Consider the following 16,866-nt stretch of genomic DNA (forward strand, 5'->3'; position numbering starts at 1 on the left):
GCCTTTCAAAATTCTGTACTTTTTTACTGATCGTGGTGGACTTAATTTGGGAACAGTTACCTTTTGAGTATCGATATTACATAAAAGGAACAGTTGACACTGAAGCACTTTAGGTCGGTCCATTTCAGTTATGCTCGGGTCTGTCATCGTTTTTCACAAATGAATAAAAAGTATAGCTTTGTTTTCTCTCGCAGTTCAATGAGGTTCAAAAGTCTCACCCTTTCCAAAACGGATGTGGGAGGCAAGCTGTCCTCTGACTTAAATTCCAGCGGACAATGAGAATACTTGGTCTCTAAGTGCACTGTTGGAAAGTAGTTCCCGCATCTGGCGACCATGCTGTTCAGGAGCAGATGACTATGGCTTCACGACCTCTGGTAGTTGTGGGTTTTTTTTTCCTTCTGTTTTTTGCAATTCTCTCCAAAGTTCCCAAAAGCATCTGGAAGGTTACTGCTGAATACCTGTCTCGGTGCTGGTATGACCTATGCTGGTGAAACACAACTAAAGGCCTAAAATTTTGCAGCGCAATTTCCTCTTACCTACCCAGGGCCAAAATGAAACCTTTTAAAAAATTCTAAGCAATGAAAAAATGACAGTCATAAAAATACAAAAGCTCTGAGGCAAAAAATACATCTGAAATCAGTTCCCAAAAAGATTTTTTTTTTTTTTTTTTTAGGTCTACAGCAATACTTTTTTAAAAAATCTGTCAGAAGATTTTTTGGTATGAGTCTCTGCTCGACTGAGCCCTGAAACACGTGCACAGACCAGCTATGTGGTAACTGCACTTGGCAGATACCATATCATCCTGGGGGTCAAGCATTTTTAATGATCCATGTGCTCAGTGTCACTAGATTGAAAAGCTGACGAATGCTATGGTAGGGGTTGGCCAGCTGTGCTGCTGAAGGTGTCGTATGTAAACACTCCTTGATTTCACTACCTTCAGCACTGAATTACGTCACTGGACCCGGGTGTTAGGTGCAGTGAGGTCCTTAAGACACTTCCTCAGTCCTGGGAACGTGGCTTCTTGAGCAAGCCATCTTCAAAGGCCCTCTTTGTGATCCCTGGCTGCCCCGAAGTACCTTTCTCTCATCACAAAAAGACAAAAGGTAGGGGGAGAAATCTAAACGGAATGAAAGAAAAGTCCTCTGTACTCAAGGGGCCATCTCTTAGCTAAGCCGTTTCCGTTGTCCACACAGCAAGCAGCGAGTTGAGGGCACCTAGACCTGCAGCACTCAGCAATGTGGCCTCAGCTCCCCCTCATCTGCTTTCTGTCCCCCTTCCCTGGGAAACTTCATGTGGTTTTCCGGTTGGTCATAGTGCGTACAGCTTTGCTTCCTCAGGGCCACTCGTGCTGTTAGGCCCTCCACCAGCCTGTTTGGCTCCTTCTCTTCAGAGGAGTCTTATGCAGTCGCTGCTTTGCCAGGTAGGTGTGTGCCTGAAGGGGAGGCCAGGGCTAGCTTTTCATCTCCACTCCAGGGGCTGCGGGGCTTTCTGGCGTACCTGCATGCCTCGGCTGAGATCCACACCAGCTCAGGGCCATCTTCCCCACCTTCGGCTGTGAGCGGCGGCTTCAGGCCTGCAGGCCCTGGAGAAGAGCGATGAGAGGGACAGGCTTAGAACTGGCAGAGTTGGCTACATAGGAAAGAGAAGTAGTTTTTGTTTTGGGGAGAGGAGGAAAGTATTTAGGTCCAAAGAGGACGTGTGTACATAGCTCTCCTGGGCCTCAGGTAAATAGGCTCGATCACCTGTGCAGATAATTATCTTCTGTACCCCCTTTTTGCACATTCTCTTGGCCAGCCCCTTCATCTCCTACTGACTTCACTCTGTGTGTCTGTGTATTTTTGTTTAAGTGGACTCAATAAGGATTTGTATATGCCATGGTTACAGAGAGTGATTGTGGAGTGAATTTTCTGGTAAGATTCTGTACCTTACGGATACACACCTAGCAGCATGCATTAAGATTGCCAGTCTCTCTGGTACATTTAAAATGATTCCTTTTCCAAAAAATTTCAGGAATGCATTTATTGTACACCTAAACAATGGGAATACTTTTTAAACTTAGTTTTTACAAGTACTTTGGATACTTATTTTTCTATTTGCTTTAATGTAGTCATGTCCTTTCCCATCACTCCAGCTTTGTCATCCTGTCCTTCAGTCTCAGTAAAACAAAATTACGAGTAGGAGGGGAGATGGGGGTTGACAGCTGGTTCCTTTATAGATCTGCTACAGAATTTTCCATGTTTCCTCCTTCAGCGAGAAAAAGTAGTTTACCTTCAAGTGTTTGCATTTGGGAAAGAGGTGTGTTGTTTGTCTTGACCAAGCCAGGTGGGTGAGCAGCCTGACGTGCCTTGCGTGCCCCTGTTGTCGCTGTGGGCTGCCAGCTCCTTGTGTTCCCATGGGCACAAAGCATGGGAAGAGGCCAGGCCCAGCAGTTATCTACTTTTTAAAGTCCATAATTATCCCTAAATCCCAAATTCCAGCTACTTTCTGGAAAATGCCTGAAAACTTGGACTGGTTGATACTAGAGTTGTAGGAAGACCTAGACTGTTTGGTTCATTCTTGCTTTCTGTCTCCTTCAAACTGTGTAACCCAGGGTGTTCCCTTGTTACAAAACATACTCCCTTGTGGGGTCCTAGAGCCTGAGTTGGGTCCTCTCCTCTTTTCTGATGCCCCTTTGCATGTAGCTGTGGTTTCATAGCAGTCTGTGGGCATGTAAACCAGTGTTTGGGCTCATTCTCTGTTGGTTACAAAAGCAAATCAGGCGTGCCTGCATTTCAAAGGTTTTTCAACTGTCATTTTAAGCAATCTCTGGTTCAGGGTTGGAGACACCATCGTCTTTTGACCTGAGGTTTAGTGCATTTTCTTTTGGCCAAGTTTTTGTCCCCCATTATGTTTTTACTATCTTTATGGAGATAGTCTGAGCTACACAGTGGTGATCATTCTTATTTTTATCGACTGAAGAAGATGCCTCGTACTCTCAACAGCAGGATTGTATTTTGAATATATGGACACTGTTCTTGCATGTTGCATTGTTACAGAGGGGGCAGTGGCATTTTCTTTAAGAATATAGAGCCCTTTCTTTCCAGAGGTCCCAAACTGTCTTACAGATACATTATAACTAACTTTTTAAGGCTGAAATTGCTCTTTCTTTTGTTATGATTATCTGTTATGCGGGAAATTCTTGCCATCTCTATAATAGCTCCTTGTCTTGGTCCTCATTTTTGCAAAAACGGTTACAAAAAAAAAACAAAACAAAAAACACACCCTGAATGAGGCATACTGGGGAGCAGGTGGGGAAGAAGTTTGCCATTGTAGCTTCCTGCTCAGTGTAATCATTTCTCTGATAAAAATGTATGATTAACTCAGCACTGCATTGGAACCGCCGAGCATCACGTGGCCTCCTGTGGGGGTGAGGGGACAGTGGGGGAGATGTAGAGGTGATCTCAGTCTCGGTCTCAGTCTAACTAAGCACATAGCAAACCTGCAGCAGTCTGCGGGGCTTGTGGGGAAAACTAGCCATTCGGGGTTTCTTTCTAGAACAGTGGTAGGCTGGTTCTCGGTGTTTCTAGAATATTCATAAGCTGGTTCTAAGTGTTCCTACTTAGCAAGTTGTCACAGATGTCAAGAAGGGCCAGAGAGATGGGCTGATGTACTACCCAGTGCCTCTCTCTCCCCCTGGTCGCTGTTCTTTAATACCCAAAGCTTTCTAGAATTTGACTGTCAGAGTCTCCAATTCTTAAATTCATTTTTCTGGCTCCTATCTCATTTTTAAAACCCATGAAAGCGTATCGTTGATGACCTTCTCCTCCCTGAATTTACTTACTGTAGAAACAATATTGAAACAGTAAAGAATAGTTTTTAGAAGAGTAGAAGTTAGCTATAATTTCAGGTGGTAATGTTCTTATTTTGTCCTTTTCCATTTCCTGCATAGCTCCTGGTTTGTATTGGATATAAGGTTTTAGGCCCAGGAACTACTGAACTTTATTTCATACAGATTCAGCAAATTTTCTAGAGGTAAAAGGATTTCCAAGTATGGGGGGGAGGGGGCAGAAAAAGGAGAAATTATTAGCTGTATGGTATATCCAGAAGTGTGAAAGATCATTTTGTAAGATAAATGGCTCTACCTTGGTTATTGTTTATGGTGTACTTTTTCTCTTTTTTTAAAGATTTTATTTATTTATTTGAGAGCGGCGGGGGGTGGGGGCGGTGAGCTTGTGTGCATGAGTTGGGTGGGGGACAGAGGGAGAGCAGACTCCCCAGTAAGCAAGGAGCCCAACATGGAGCTCAGTCCCAGGACACTGGGACTGTCACCTGAGCTGAACCTAAGGCAGACGCTTAACCAACTGAGCCACCCAGGCGCCCCTATGCTGTACTTTCTGTACAAGCCACGTCGTCGTATTGTCCATATGCACTTCAATACTCTGGGTAATGAGTCTTTTACCATCGTAATTCTCTAGAATGAAGAGACTTCAAGATGTTAGTAGAAACCTTCTAAAATTGTGTAAAGTTTGTATCTGCGTATCTACTGAACACTGTATTTTGAATCATCCTTCACTGTGCCACCCCCTCTGTCCCAGCGTGGTTTAGGAGGAGACGGAGACTTTCAAAATATCCCCCATTTGTAAATGAAAATAACCCAACTCCTGCCCAAGCCAGGCCAGGATTCCATCGCCGCGCTGTGGGCCTCTGCTGCTTTAAAACAGAGCCATGCTCCTCCGGAGTCCAAACCAGAGGCACAGGCCCAGTCTGATACACAGCTGAGAGTTAGAACTTCTTTTACTGTCACATTTCCAAGTGTCTTTCTCTGGCCTGTTAAATTTTCTTTGAGTCAACACTTTGAGAGGAAGGGGTGAGAAGGAAACATTGGATGGTTGGTACTTTTCTGTTGGCTTCGATTAATGCTAACCAAACAGTTCCTGCCTGTGTGGAATGTGGCACGTAAAAAGTTACCTACAGTAGTGAACAATGCAAAATCTGCCTTACCCATTCTGCCTTTATTTGTTTTGACTGCAGTAGAACTTGCTCTTCCACTGTTTTGAATTTTGTGCTCTCGTGGGTGGGGTAACATAAGGACTTTTTGAACTGCTCAACTTGGAAGTGATAACTAACAAGAATAGCAACATATCTAAGGTACAGACGTGAACTGGACGGGCTTGCACTGAAAACACTGTCGCTTGTAGAAAGAGCTTTCGGTGAAACTGGGTCTGTGGCGAGGAGTTCTTTGTGTCCCAGTTAGCTGGTTATTTTAGGAGTGGAAGCCAAAAGAATGTTTGGCTAATTCTGGTGGGGTTCTCCGAGAGTGTTAGAACACAGTTTGTGTACCGTGGGCAGATTGGTAGGACGGCATTTACACACTGAATTCTCCTCTGCTCTGCACTTGCTCCTGAAATAGAGGGGGTCAGGGTTCCTCTTATACCTAAAGGTGTGTGAGAGTGTGTCCTCGTGTCCCCTTGTGCCCGTCTGTGCTAGAGTGCTGTTGCTGTCCTCCTCCCTCCCTGCCTCAGGCCGATGAAGACAGAGATTGTTGTTCTGTAGCATTTCAGTTAACTGGCTTCTTGAAACAGAGGGTCATCGCCTCTGACCGCCTCTTTCGGCAATAGGCTTTTCCTCCTTTCCTTTTTTTTTTTTTTTTTTAAATAGCCCTGGGAACTTGAAATTGAACCTAGAAGTGGTAGAGTGTGAGTGTATTGTAAAGACCTTCAAGCCCTTTTACTTTTTAAATCACCTCCCAAAACTGAAAAATGATCGGAGGCTGTGATTTCTTAATCCCCATTGCTTCGGGCCTCAGCTGTGCTGAACAGAGGCCTAGAGCAGTTTGCCAGAGGTCCTGCTCTGGGGCCTCAGGGCCTGTGGCCCCGCCCCCTCCCCCTGTGAGAAGGGAGATCCTGAAGGCAAGACCTGCCAGGGCAGATTCCGGCCCCTGGAGTTACTGCCTCTGGCCCTGGCTCTCACCTTTCAAAATACTTCTGGCCTCTGGTCTGCAGCACTGTGGCAGATATAAAAGTGTCCACACATACCTGACTTCCCATCTAGAAGCGTCACGAGTTCCTACACTTCCTGGCCTCCTTATGATGCAGAGTCTGAACACAGCAAACACACACTTGCATGTTGAGTCCTCTGAGTGGCTAAGACTCGAGGACTCAATTCCTTTCCTCCTCATGCCCAGGGCAGCGTGGCTCTGGTCTGTGCAAGGAAGCTGGCCAATTTCACTGTTTCGTGAACCTATTTATACTTCCAGCCTTCCTTGTTGTAAGTGTACAGAAATTACTCTCTGGAAGTCGACGTTTTTGTGCCTGTCTCTTTCAAGTATCATCCCTGGGCCCGCTTCGCTTTCACTCTTGCATATTCTTTCCAGCCACTGAGCTTAATGCTTCTCTCCTGGACCACCCTAGCAGCCTCAGCTGTGGGTGTCCTTCGCCTCTGCTTTGGTTTCTTCTTTCTCCATCTGCTGCCAAGAAGCCCTCCAGCAGCCAAGGCAGCCCTTGTTCCTGCATGTATTACCTGGGGCAACACTGAAGAATAAATAAGGCTGATCCATTCCATTTCCCTGGAATCCTGGAAGTGCTCCTAGAACAGAGCTCTGTGCAAAGAGATTCAGAGGGTAGAGAAACCTAATTTGAGACCTCTTTTGAAGGTAGCAGGCCCTTAAGCGCTCATTCCAGGCCCAAGAGGAATCTAGGGTAAGATTTTTCATCTGCTGCCCTCCCCTTTCACACATGTACTGTCTTAGTGTCGAACAAAATACTTTTCTAGGTCTGAAGTTCAGCCTTCCTGTAGGTGGAGACTTGATACATAGTTAAGTCATAATTGTAAAATTACATTTCAGTTAGTAACCATCTCAACATACATATATATACTTTCCTGTGTTTTTTTTTAATTAAAGTATCCTCAATGTTAACCTTAGTTTCAGGTGTACACAGTGATTCAACAATTCCATACATGATAAAACGCTCACCACAGTAAGTGTGGTCACTGTCTGTAACTATACAATGTTATTACAGTCTTACTATATTCCCTTTGTTGTACTTTTCAGGAGTTATTTTATAACTGGACGTTTGTACCTTAATTCCCTTTATCTCTTTCCCCCAACCCTCCCCCCCAACTCCACAACCACCAGTTTGGTCTCTGTATTTTGAGTTTATTTTTTAAATTCCGTATATAAGTGAAGTCATATGGTATCTCTCTCTCTGACTTGCTTCACTTAGGGTAACACCTTCTGCATCCACCCATGTTCTTGCAAACGGCAACACCTTGGGGGTGTGTGTGTGTGTGTGTGTGTGTGTGTGTGTACACACACACATCTATCCATTCTACTTTCAGTGGACACTTAGGTTGCTTCCATATTTTGTTGATTGTAAGTAATGCTGCAATAAACCTAGGGATGCATGTATCTCTTCGAATTAGTTTTCATTTTCTTTGGGTAAAGACTCAGCAGTGGAATTACTGGGTTGAATGATATTTCTGTTTTTTAATTTTTTGAGGAATTTCCATGCTGTTTTCCACAGTGGCTACAGAAAGTGGCTGCACCAGTTCACATTCCCACCAACGGTGCACCAGGGTTTCCTTTTCTCTACATTCTCACCACTACTTGTTATTTCTTGTCTTTTTGATACTAGCCATTCTGACTGGTGTGAGGTCATCTCTCATTGTGGTTTTCATTGGCATTTCCCTGTTGATGAGTGATATTGAACATCTTTTCATGTGTCTGTTGGCCATCCATAGGTCTTTTCTGGAAAAATGCCTGTTCAGGTCCTCAGCCCATTTTTTTTCTTCCAAATTTTTATTTAAATTCTAGTTAATGTAAAGTGTAATACTGGTTTCAGGAGTAGAATGCAGTAATTCATCACTTACATATAACACCCGGTGCTCATCACAAGTGCCTTCCTCAATACCCATCAAGCCCATCCACCATCCACCTCCCTCCATCAACCCTCATTTTGTTCCTTGTTGTTAAGAGTCTCTTAGGGTTTACCTCCCCCCTTCTCTTTCCCCCCCTTCTCACACGTTCATCTGTTGTTCTTCAATTCCGTGTATGAGTGAAATCATGTCTTCCTCTGACTTATTTTGCTTAGCATAACACATTCCAGCTCCATACGCGTTGCTGTCGATGACAAGATTTCATTCTTTTTGTTGGTTGAGTAATAATCCAATGTATATACATATACCACATCTTTTTTTATCCATTAATTGGTCGATGGACACTTGGGCTATTTCCATAGTTTGGCTGTGTCGATAACGCTACTGTAAACATCAGGGTGCATGTACCCTTTGAATCTGTATTTTTAAATCCTTTCCTCTGCCCGCTTTTTAATTGGATTTATTTTGGTGTCCTTTATATACTTTGAAAATTACTTTCTACCAGGTACATCATTTGCAAATATCTTCTCCCATTCAGTAGACTGCCTTTTTGTTTTTTGGTTTCCTTCACTATGCAAAACCTTTTAGTTCAATGTAGTCCCAATAGTTTATTTTTACTTTTGTTTTTCTTGCCTGAAGAGACATACAAAAGAAACGTTGGTAAGTCCAATGTTCAAGAGATTATTGCCTATGTTTTCTCTAAGAGTTTTATGGTTTCCAGTCTAACATTAAGGTCTTTAATCCATTTTAATTTTATCTTTATGGTGTAAGAAAGTGGTCTTTTCCCACACCATTTATTGGAGAAACTCTTTCCTCCATTGTATGTTCTTCTCCTTTGTCATAGATTAATGGACATATAAGCATGAGTTTCTTTCTGGGCTCTCTATTCTGTTCCATTTATCTGTGTGTCAGTTTTTGTGCCGGTACCGTACTGTTTTGACTACTACAACTTTGTACTATAGCTTGAAATCGGAGATTGTGATGCCTCCAGCTTTGTTGTTCTTAAGATTGCTTTAGCTATCCAGGGTCTTTGGTGATTTCATACAAACTTTAGGATTATTGTAGTTCTGTGAAAAATGCTGTTGGTATTTTGATGGAGATTGCATTTAATTTATAGATTGCTTTGGGTAGTTTGGACATTTTAACGGTATTCTTCCAGGCTATGAGCATGGTATATTTTAATTATTTGTACATCTATTTATTTGTGTGTCTTAAATTTCTTTCATCAGTTTTATAGCTTTCAGAGTAGAGGTGTGTCACCTAGTCAGTTAAATGTATTCTTAGGTATTTTATTCATTTTGATGCAATTGTAAATGGGATAGTTTTCTTAATTACTCTTTAGTAGCTTCTTAGTAGTGTATAAAAAGGCAACAGATCTCTATATATTAATTTTGTATCCTGTAACTGTACTGGATTGGTTTATTCTACTGGGGTTTTTGATGAGGTCGTATCAGTGTCATCTGTAAACAGTGACAGTGGTACCTATTTGTTACCATTTTGGAATGATTCCTTTTTCTTGTCTGATTGCTGTGGCAAAAGTAGACATCTTTATTTTATTCCTGATGTGAGAGGAAATGGACCATCAGAAGTAAAGATGAGATGTTCTAGACCTAGAGATAGAGCATGTGAATTTTTTCCTTTGAAGCATGTATCCTCACTGGAGTGGTTGATTTCTGCTCGCACTTGGGGACTTACTGTAGAGGCTGGATGCCACTGACCTGTTTTAAGAGTAAAAGAGGCTGTGAGCAGTGGTCTCTTAGCCTCAGAGGTGCCTATTTTTTCAACCTATAATTGCACCCAGAGGGTCTAATGCAGTGGGCATGTAAGCTAATTATGTGAAATAGAATTCATTTTAGCTTCCTTTACCACAAGCAGAATTTTAACCAGGAACTTATCAAAATTGTGTTTCTCTGTGTTCCAACCTAATTTCTGTGACTATCTCAGTTTACTTTGTTGGCCCATTTTAATCCAAGAGATGTGAGTCCCTTGACCCGGGAGTCCAGTTGTGGAATTTGAGGATTCTGGTGAATCCTCAGGTTGCTATCGACCCTGATGAGGTCCTGCACATGCAGTGCCAAAGAGCCTGGCTAAACACAGATAATTGTTTCTTCCAAAATACAAGCAGCACAAGTACTTAAGTGTACAGCTATCGGGAATCCTGCTGTTTGAAAACCTATGCCCAAGCTGTCGAGCCTAGGGAAGCTTTGTCTGTCTCTTGGCAAATCAGTGCCTGGGTTTTCCTTCCTTGGCTACCTCGTTTTCTTCTTTAATGCATTTTCTTTTCATGGTGGAAAGGAAAGGCAGGTGCCTCTAAACTTTGATTTTTCACAGCAAACTTTAAAATCCTTAAATCGCATGTGGAAAGGTTGATTTGTAGCTGCTATCTCCGTCTTCCTAATAGACCTTGTGGGTGGTAAAGATCTCAGGGAGTGAAACATTAAAAATGAATGAGGAGAACTAGAGTAGTTTGTCTGAGGCAGGGGTTGAGAGGGACTTGGTGGGAAAGGTTTAACAAAAGGCATTGATGTTTTAAATGCACAGAAATGCCATCTATCAATAATAAATGGTGTGGCATAGAATAGATGTGCCAAATTGAGTTATTACAGCATATGGATCAGTTCACGGAAGGGGAAAGCAAGCAGCATGGCCGGTGTTCTTAAATTATCTGTTTGAAAGCATTAGAATACAGTTTTGATTTTCCTGTTTTGCTATCAGAGCTAAAATAGAAAACATTGGGAATTTCCAAAAATTCTCAGTTTTGATTTTTTTTTTTTTAAGACTTAATGAACAAATTTTGTTTTTCTGAAAATGAATTTCTGGCCCTACCTGGCTGAGTGCCTCTTTTTTTTTTTTTTTTTTTTGAGAGTTTGAGTTGTAATTGTATGGGGAATGAACATTACAAAATGTTAAGTCAGGTACAGCTGTTGCCTCGTGTTTTCTACACCGACGTCGATTGTATCTCTAGGTACCTCTTCACTACGTACCCAAAGTACAGAGGAGCCCTCAGGAAACCCCTCTCCATGGTTGGAGATTGATTCATCATCCCCCTCAGTATTTTGATTCAAGGGCTAATTCTCTACATTTATTTGCTGTGTGGGAATTACTTCACCCAAAAGAGAGACAAAAAAAAAAAAAAAAGATACCAACTTCCCTGTCTCCTAGAGAAAATGACTCCTAGAAAATTAGACAAAAATCTGTTAAGTAAATTGGGATCTTTGGTCAGTGCGGATCCTAGTGCAGAAGTCAAGCCTTGAGTGTTCTTTGATCTCCTCGAGGTCTGGGAATTAGTGTTAGTGCCACCAGCCCAGCAGAGGACAGGAATGCATGAGCTGTTTGCAATGACTCCTGAGTTGGAATTGCTGTGCTTGGTGAAAGCACGAGGCTTGGTAAGGCACGTGGAGCTATTCCACTCATGTTCATATCGACCCTTGCTTACCCGTTTGGGAACTTGCTTGGAATTAGATCTGTTTTGTTGTCTCAACAAAACTAATTCCTCTTTGTTTTTCCTAAGATGAACGAAGTATTTAATTCTTGAAAATACCGTCAATTTAGTTTAAATTTGAGGTTTGTTAGACTAGAGAGACAGTCTTCAAGTGTGAATGCTTCAGTTGAAAATGAGGACAATGATTATATGAAAAGTCTTACCCTTATTGGAGCCATCTGTGTCAGCTTTCAGCTCTTTCAGGTACAGACTTTACTTGATTTAGTCTTTTCACCTCCAAGGGATCCTAGCTTGCCCTAAAAAAAGCACTTGTCAGATTGTCTTTAGAGCCACCAAATAAATCTATTTTATAGTCCCATTAGATATCTTGCTCGAAATCCCATTCACTCTGGAAGGTCCTATGGTTGGATGCACAACAAATTTCCTGCAGTCATCTCTGGTACACCTCCTTTGGGTTGTTAAGAAGGTGTTGAAATGTGAGAAGGCTGGTAGTGAAATTAAATTGTGGGTCAGGGTAATTAGGAGGGAGAGAAGCGAGCGTTTTCCTAGTACATTGTCTGGCTTATAGTTGCAGCTGCAAAAAACGGATATGAATTTCACCAGTTGCTGCAGTGCAGCTGGTTCAGATCTGGCTTTATAACTGGCCGAAGTAAAATGAAATGGCTGGAAAATTCCAGTCAAGTAACACCAGTGGGAACATGTGGAATTAAATAGTGTGAGTAAATGCTGGCCCGCTGGAGGAACAAAGCTTCAGACATAAACTTGGGGGTGGTGGTGAGGACTTGCGGAGAGGGTTGGGGAGGGGGCAGGCAGGGCAGGGCGCTTTCTGGCCTCTGTAACAAGGGTCTGTTGTTGGGATTAGTTCCATTGCAGGAGGTAGGAGGTTTCCCCTCTCCAGGGAAGTTTGTAGAGTGGCCTGCCTACCTTCCTCCTTGACTGATACTTTTTAAGAAGAAAGAAAAATAAGCCATTACTTCAGGTCCTGAGAACACAAATCTCAAAATGTTGTCTTTCTTCCCACCTTGTGTGACCCAGAAGGCCCCGTCTCTTAGTCCTCTTCCCTTCCGCCCCGGACCGGAGGAGGCGGACGGTGCTGGAGGTCAAGGTTTGGTGTCTTGTCATCGTTCTAAATAAGGAAAGTGGGTTTCCTCAAGGAAAGCTTCTGTAGTATCAGTTTTTTCTGCTTAATTTGGAGAATTAAGAGTTGTCGCAGGAAAAAATTTGAGAAGTTCAAGGGCCGCCGTGGTGCTGTTTGGGGAAAACATTTGCTGTAACTAGGTTGAGGGTATTTATTCTCTGCCAGTGCCTGGGAGCTGTATTTGCCAAGTGATTTCCCAGTCGCAGGGATTAGCCAGTTATGTGAGACATTTGATTAAGAGACTTGCACGTGATAGGTGGCTGTTGGTGGGATGGCCCCCTCCTCAACTCTGCTTCTTTCCCAAGCGTTTGTAACAGAGTTTGTAGATGGAGTATCTTTTAGAAATCAAAGTTCTGATGGGTGTATCATTAATTACGACCCCTTGGCGTTTGCACGGGACGTAGAGTGGAAGCTATACTGCCACTCATCTATCCGGGAAGAAGACAAGACCCAGATTATCAGTAAAAATTACCTGTGCTCCGGCAGCAACAGAGTTCTGTTTCAGGAAAGTAAAGAAAATTTTCTTAACGTACATTCCCTAGATTTGCATTAAATTTTTATTCTAAACCCATAGGACTTTTTCTTTTGCCTGAACAGTGACCCCTTTCACTGGGGAGGCAGGAGCCGCCGCGCTGGCCCTTCAGCTCCGGCCAGAGGGGGGCACCATCTGCGTCCCTGCCAGGCTGCTTATATTTATATGTGTTCCTGCCCTCAGATAACCATCATCTTCAAAGCTCACCGGGAGTGTACAGATCAGAAAGTGTACCAAGCGGTGACCGATGACCTGCCGGCCGCCTTTGTGGATGGCAGCACCAGCGGCGGGGATGGCGACACCAAGAGCCTGCTCGTCGTGGAGAGGGAGAGCGGCCGCTACGTGGAGATGCACGCCCGCTACATCGGGACCACGGTCTTCGTGCGGCAGCTGGGGCGCTACCTGACGCTGGCCATCCGCATGCCCGAGGACCTGGCCATGTCCTACGAGGAGAGCCAGGACCTGCAGCTGTGCGTCAATGGCTGCCCCCTGAGCGAGCGCATCGACGACGGACAGGGCCAGGTGTCTGCCATCCTGGGGCACCACGTGCCTCGCACCTCGCTGGCGCCGGCCTGGCCGGGCTACACCCTGGAGGCTGCCAGTGCTCAATGCCACGAGAAGATGCCAGTGAAGGACATCTACTTCCAGTCCTGTGTCTTTGACCTGCTCACCACTGGTGACGCCAACTTCACCGCCGCGGCCCACAGTGCCTTGGCGGACGTGGAGGCGCTGCACCCGCGGAAGGAGCGCTGGCACATCTTCCCGAGCGGCAGCCGGGGCTCGGCCCGTGCAGGCAGCCCCTGGGCTGTCAGTCTCGGACTCCCGTGCTTGATCTTTGTTGTGTTTTTGTAGGGGTCGTCTTCTGTTTTTTATTTTTTGTCTATAACAGAATTTTAAAATATATATTGTCATAATATATTGAGTACAAGAGTATATATGTATATACCATGTATATGACAGGCTGTTTGTCCTGGGGCACCCACCAGATTGTACATACTGTGTTTGACTGTTTTCATGTGTGTTGGATGTAGTGTTCTTTGATTGTATTGATTTTGTTTTGCAGTTTTGTGAAATGTTTTATAATGTCCCTGCCTGGGGACCTGTTAGAAAGCACTTTATTTTTTATATATTAAATATTTATGTGTGTACCTGGTTAGTATGTATAGTACATATACACAGACACCATATGCAGCGTTCCCGTCGAAGATGACCAGTGACGGTGTTTGTAGCTGTTCCTGGCCGTTCGATCCTGCCTTTTCCCTTGACTACTGACCTGCCACCGTGGGTGTGCAGCTTTCACTCGCCGCCTTCTGGGGGGAGCTATGTCCTTCCTGTGAGCTGGGGGGCATCTTTTGCCTCCCCCTGCCCTCACTGGATGTGGATGGATGGCTAATTCCCCGACAGACACTTCGGCTCTTGTGAAACACACATCTCGAAGGAACCCTCACCCTCTGTCACAGCTGTCACTTTTTCAAAGGGCAGAGAGAATATTACTACGGTTTTATGAACTAGGATCATTTTATCTGAGCACTTACCGTATGTGGGGTTGAGCCAGACAAAACTGTTTCGATAGGTCAGAAGGGTCTAGAGATAGATAGATAGCAATTTCATGGATAAATACCAGGCATTTTACTAGACCCCAGGAGCTCTCAGACTTTTCCTCATCCCCTGTCCCTGTCGAAACTGTCACACCTTGCTCTTCTAATTTGCGCGAGCCCAAGTTCTTAACCTCTGGGTCCTTGGCTGCTTGTGTTCAGAAACACACCGTTCCCTGTCTCCCCCCAACCCCCACAGAGAGCCCTCCTCAGTCTCACCTTACGAACCCAGAGATTGGGGTTGGTTGGATTCTTGCTTCATATCAAGGCCCAGCTCCCATCACAAGGTTTGCCACTCTTCCTTGCCCTCCACACCGTGGTCTTCATCAGCCGCTGCTCTATCTGTAGGCATGGGAGTGAACAGGGTGTTTCCTGGCCTGACCCAGTATGCGACTGCGTGCTGGTCCCAGACATTCTCACTAAGCAATGTTGCTCCCCAGGCGGTCTTTTTCATCAGGTACTCTCCCTCTCAACATCTGTAGTGAATATTATTTAGTCAGTTGCTCATGTAACTTGATAAAATTCCTGTAAAGTATCCCCTTGCCTCTTCCCTTTCACTGTTGGCATCCCCTTGCAAAAGGAAAGCACCACCAACAAATTCAAGAACCATGAGGAAGGGAGTTCTAGGGTAGGTAAATTTCTCTTGGGTCTATATAAAGGTTTGGTACCAAGGAGGTAAGGTACAAATTGTCACCTTTCTAAGTGCAAGGAAAAGTTAACGAACTTTAAATACCACAGCACTTTGGATTCAGACTGTGCTCAGTTTTAGATGGCCGGGTAATTTCTGCCTTTTGCCATGTCCTGTTGATCAGGCTCACTGCCGGAGGCCCCAGCTGTCAGGAAAAGAGGATTTCGTTTTGGGGAACTTCTGTTTCTTAGTGAACTGAGCTATCATCCGATCACGAGAGAGAGCTGTGGGTTCGTCTATAGGCGGCAACCCTCCTCTCATTTTCTGGTATACGGCAGAATCATCTGGGCAAGTCAGGGAAAATCGCAAAAAAAGCATCCTGCTTCTTACTTGATAAAGCTGCAACACCAGAGAATTGAAACCTAAACCGGTTAACCTTTTATAAAAACTGGACTGGGGCCTACCTGCCATCAGCTCTGAACTGGGGCTGTTTCTGTTCACCTATGGAACCATGTGCCAGGTTCAGAAGCAAGAGTTAGCTAGTAACTTTGTTATGTAATTGAGTAGAACAAAGGAGGAAAAATAGAGTACTTATAACCACTATTCTTGTGCAAACAGTGTAAGAGTGAAGTAAAAGTGGTAGAAATTTCTACAGTATCTGGCTTTAGAGTGTATACGGTTAATAGAACCTTTGTCCTTTTCAGGGAAAGCAAAACCACCACCTGGACTCATAGCGGGGGAAAGACACTGAGACTGGGAAGGCCGCTTCAAGTAAGCATTCTCTATCACTAGTATCCGTACCGGTGTATTTGTTGTCCCCTTAAAATCAGTGTCCCTGTACAACGTTTACAGTCCCCACAGACAACTGACAAATACAGATGCTTCTCTAGAGAAGGACCAGGTTAAATTTCCATTTCTTTTCCAGGACTTCTAGAGAAAATAGTACTTGTATGTTTTGGTTCTTTAAATCCTCCTTAGCCCATAGAATTTCAGGTTATACCAACACGTGGCTAGGCTGTAGCTATTCAAAGGTCTCCTGGGGGAGCTTAAAACTTGGGGGAAAACACTGGTTTTCACAGATGCTCCACATGGCTGTCTTTAAAAGACTCAAAACATTTTTTTGTACTTTTCTTCTCTGTTATGCTTGGAAATTCCCAGTGTGTCGAGTCTTTGCAAAGAAACCTTTAGATGTGGTTCATAGGTATATGCATAAGTATCTGTGTAAAACAGTGAGTGTGCAGTATGTAAATACTTTAAATTATTATGCTAGAAAAATAAAGTTACATACCATGCTGTGGAATGTTTGTTCTGTGATTATAGTGACACCTGCTGGAAGGGCTGCAGAACACAGGAGCAGAGGAAAGGGAGCGAGGGTGTATTTATGCAAAATCCTTGGTGATTACAGATAACACGTTGTACAGCCTGCCTGCAAACTCACTTTACATCTTTCTTGTAGTTTTTTATTTTTTAGTTTAAAGCAATTTCAAGTAAGTCAATGGCTGTGAAACTAGCCCACCTGTATCATCTCAAAGGCCTGTCTTCAGTAATAGTTTCAGTGGCTTGCAGACACGGGACCTGCACTCTGGTTCTTTTAAGGTAGTGTGGACTGCAACAACTTCCTTTTGGTGGGATAGACTTTGGGAACTTGTAAATCCCCTTTTCTTGGGTGTTCTAGAA

General features: G+C 43.9%; 1 protein-coding gene across 1 annotated transcript in view; it reads left to right on the forward strand.

Annotated features, from left to right (window-relative positions):
• The window catches only part of RGMB (repulsive guidance molecule BMP co-receptor b), a 26,223-nt gene extending 9,734 nt beyond the window's left edge, over nt 1–16,489 (forward strand). The window contains exon 5 of the mRNA XM_034655646.1: nt 13,009–16,489. Coding sequence (XP_034511537.1) covers nt 13,009–13,818 — 810 coding nt within the window. The 3' untranslated portion in view covers nt 13,819–16,489. The remainder of the gene's footprint in view (nt 1–13,008) is intronic.
• Nucleotides 16,490–16,866: the final 377 nt, after the last annotated feature.

Source organism: Ailuropoda melanoleuca, chromosome 3 (genome assembly GCF_002007445.2).
Source record: "Ailuropoda melanoleuca isolate Jingjing chromosome 3, ASM200744v2, whole genome shotgun sequence".
In the NCBI taxonomy this organism is placed as follows: domain Eukaryota; kingdom Metazoa; phylum Chordata; class Mammalia; order Carnivora; family Ursidae; genus Ailuropoda; species Ailuropoda melanoleuca.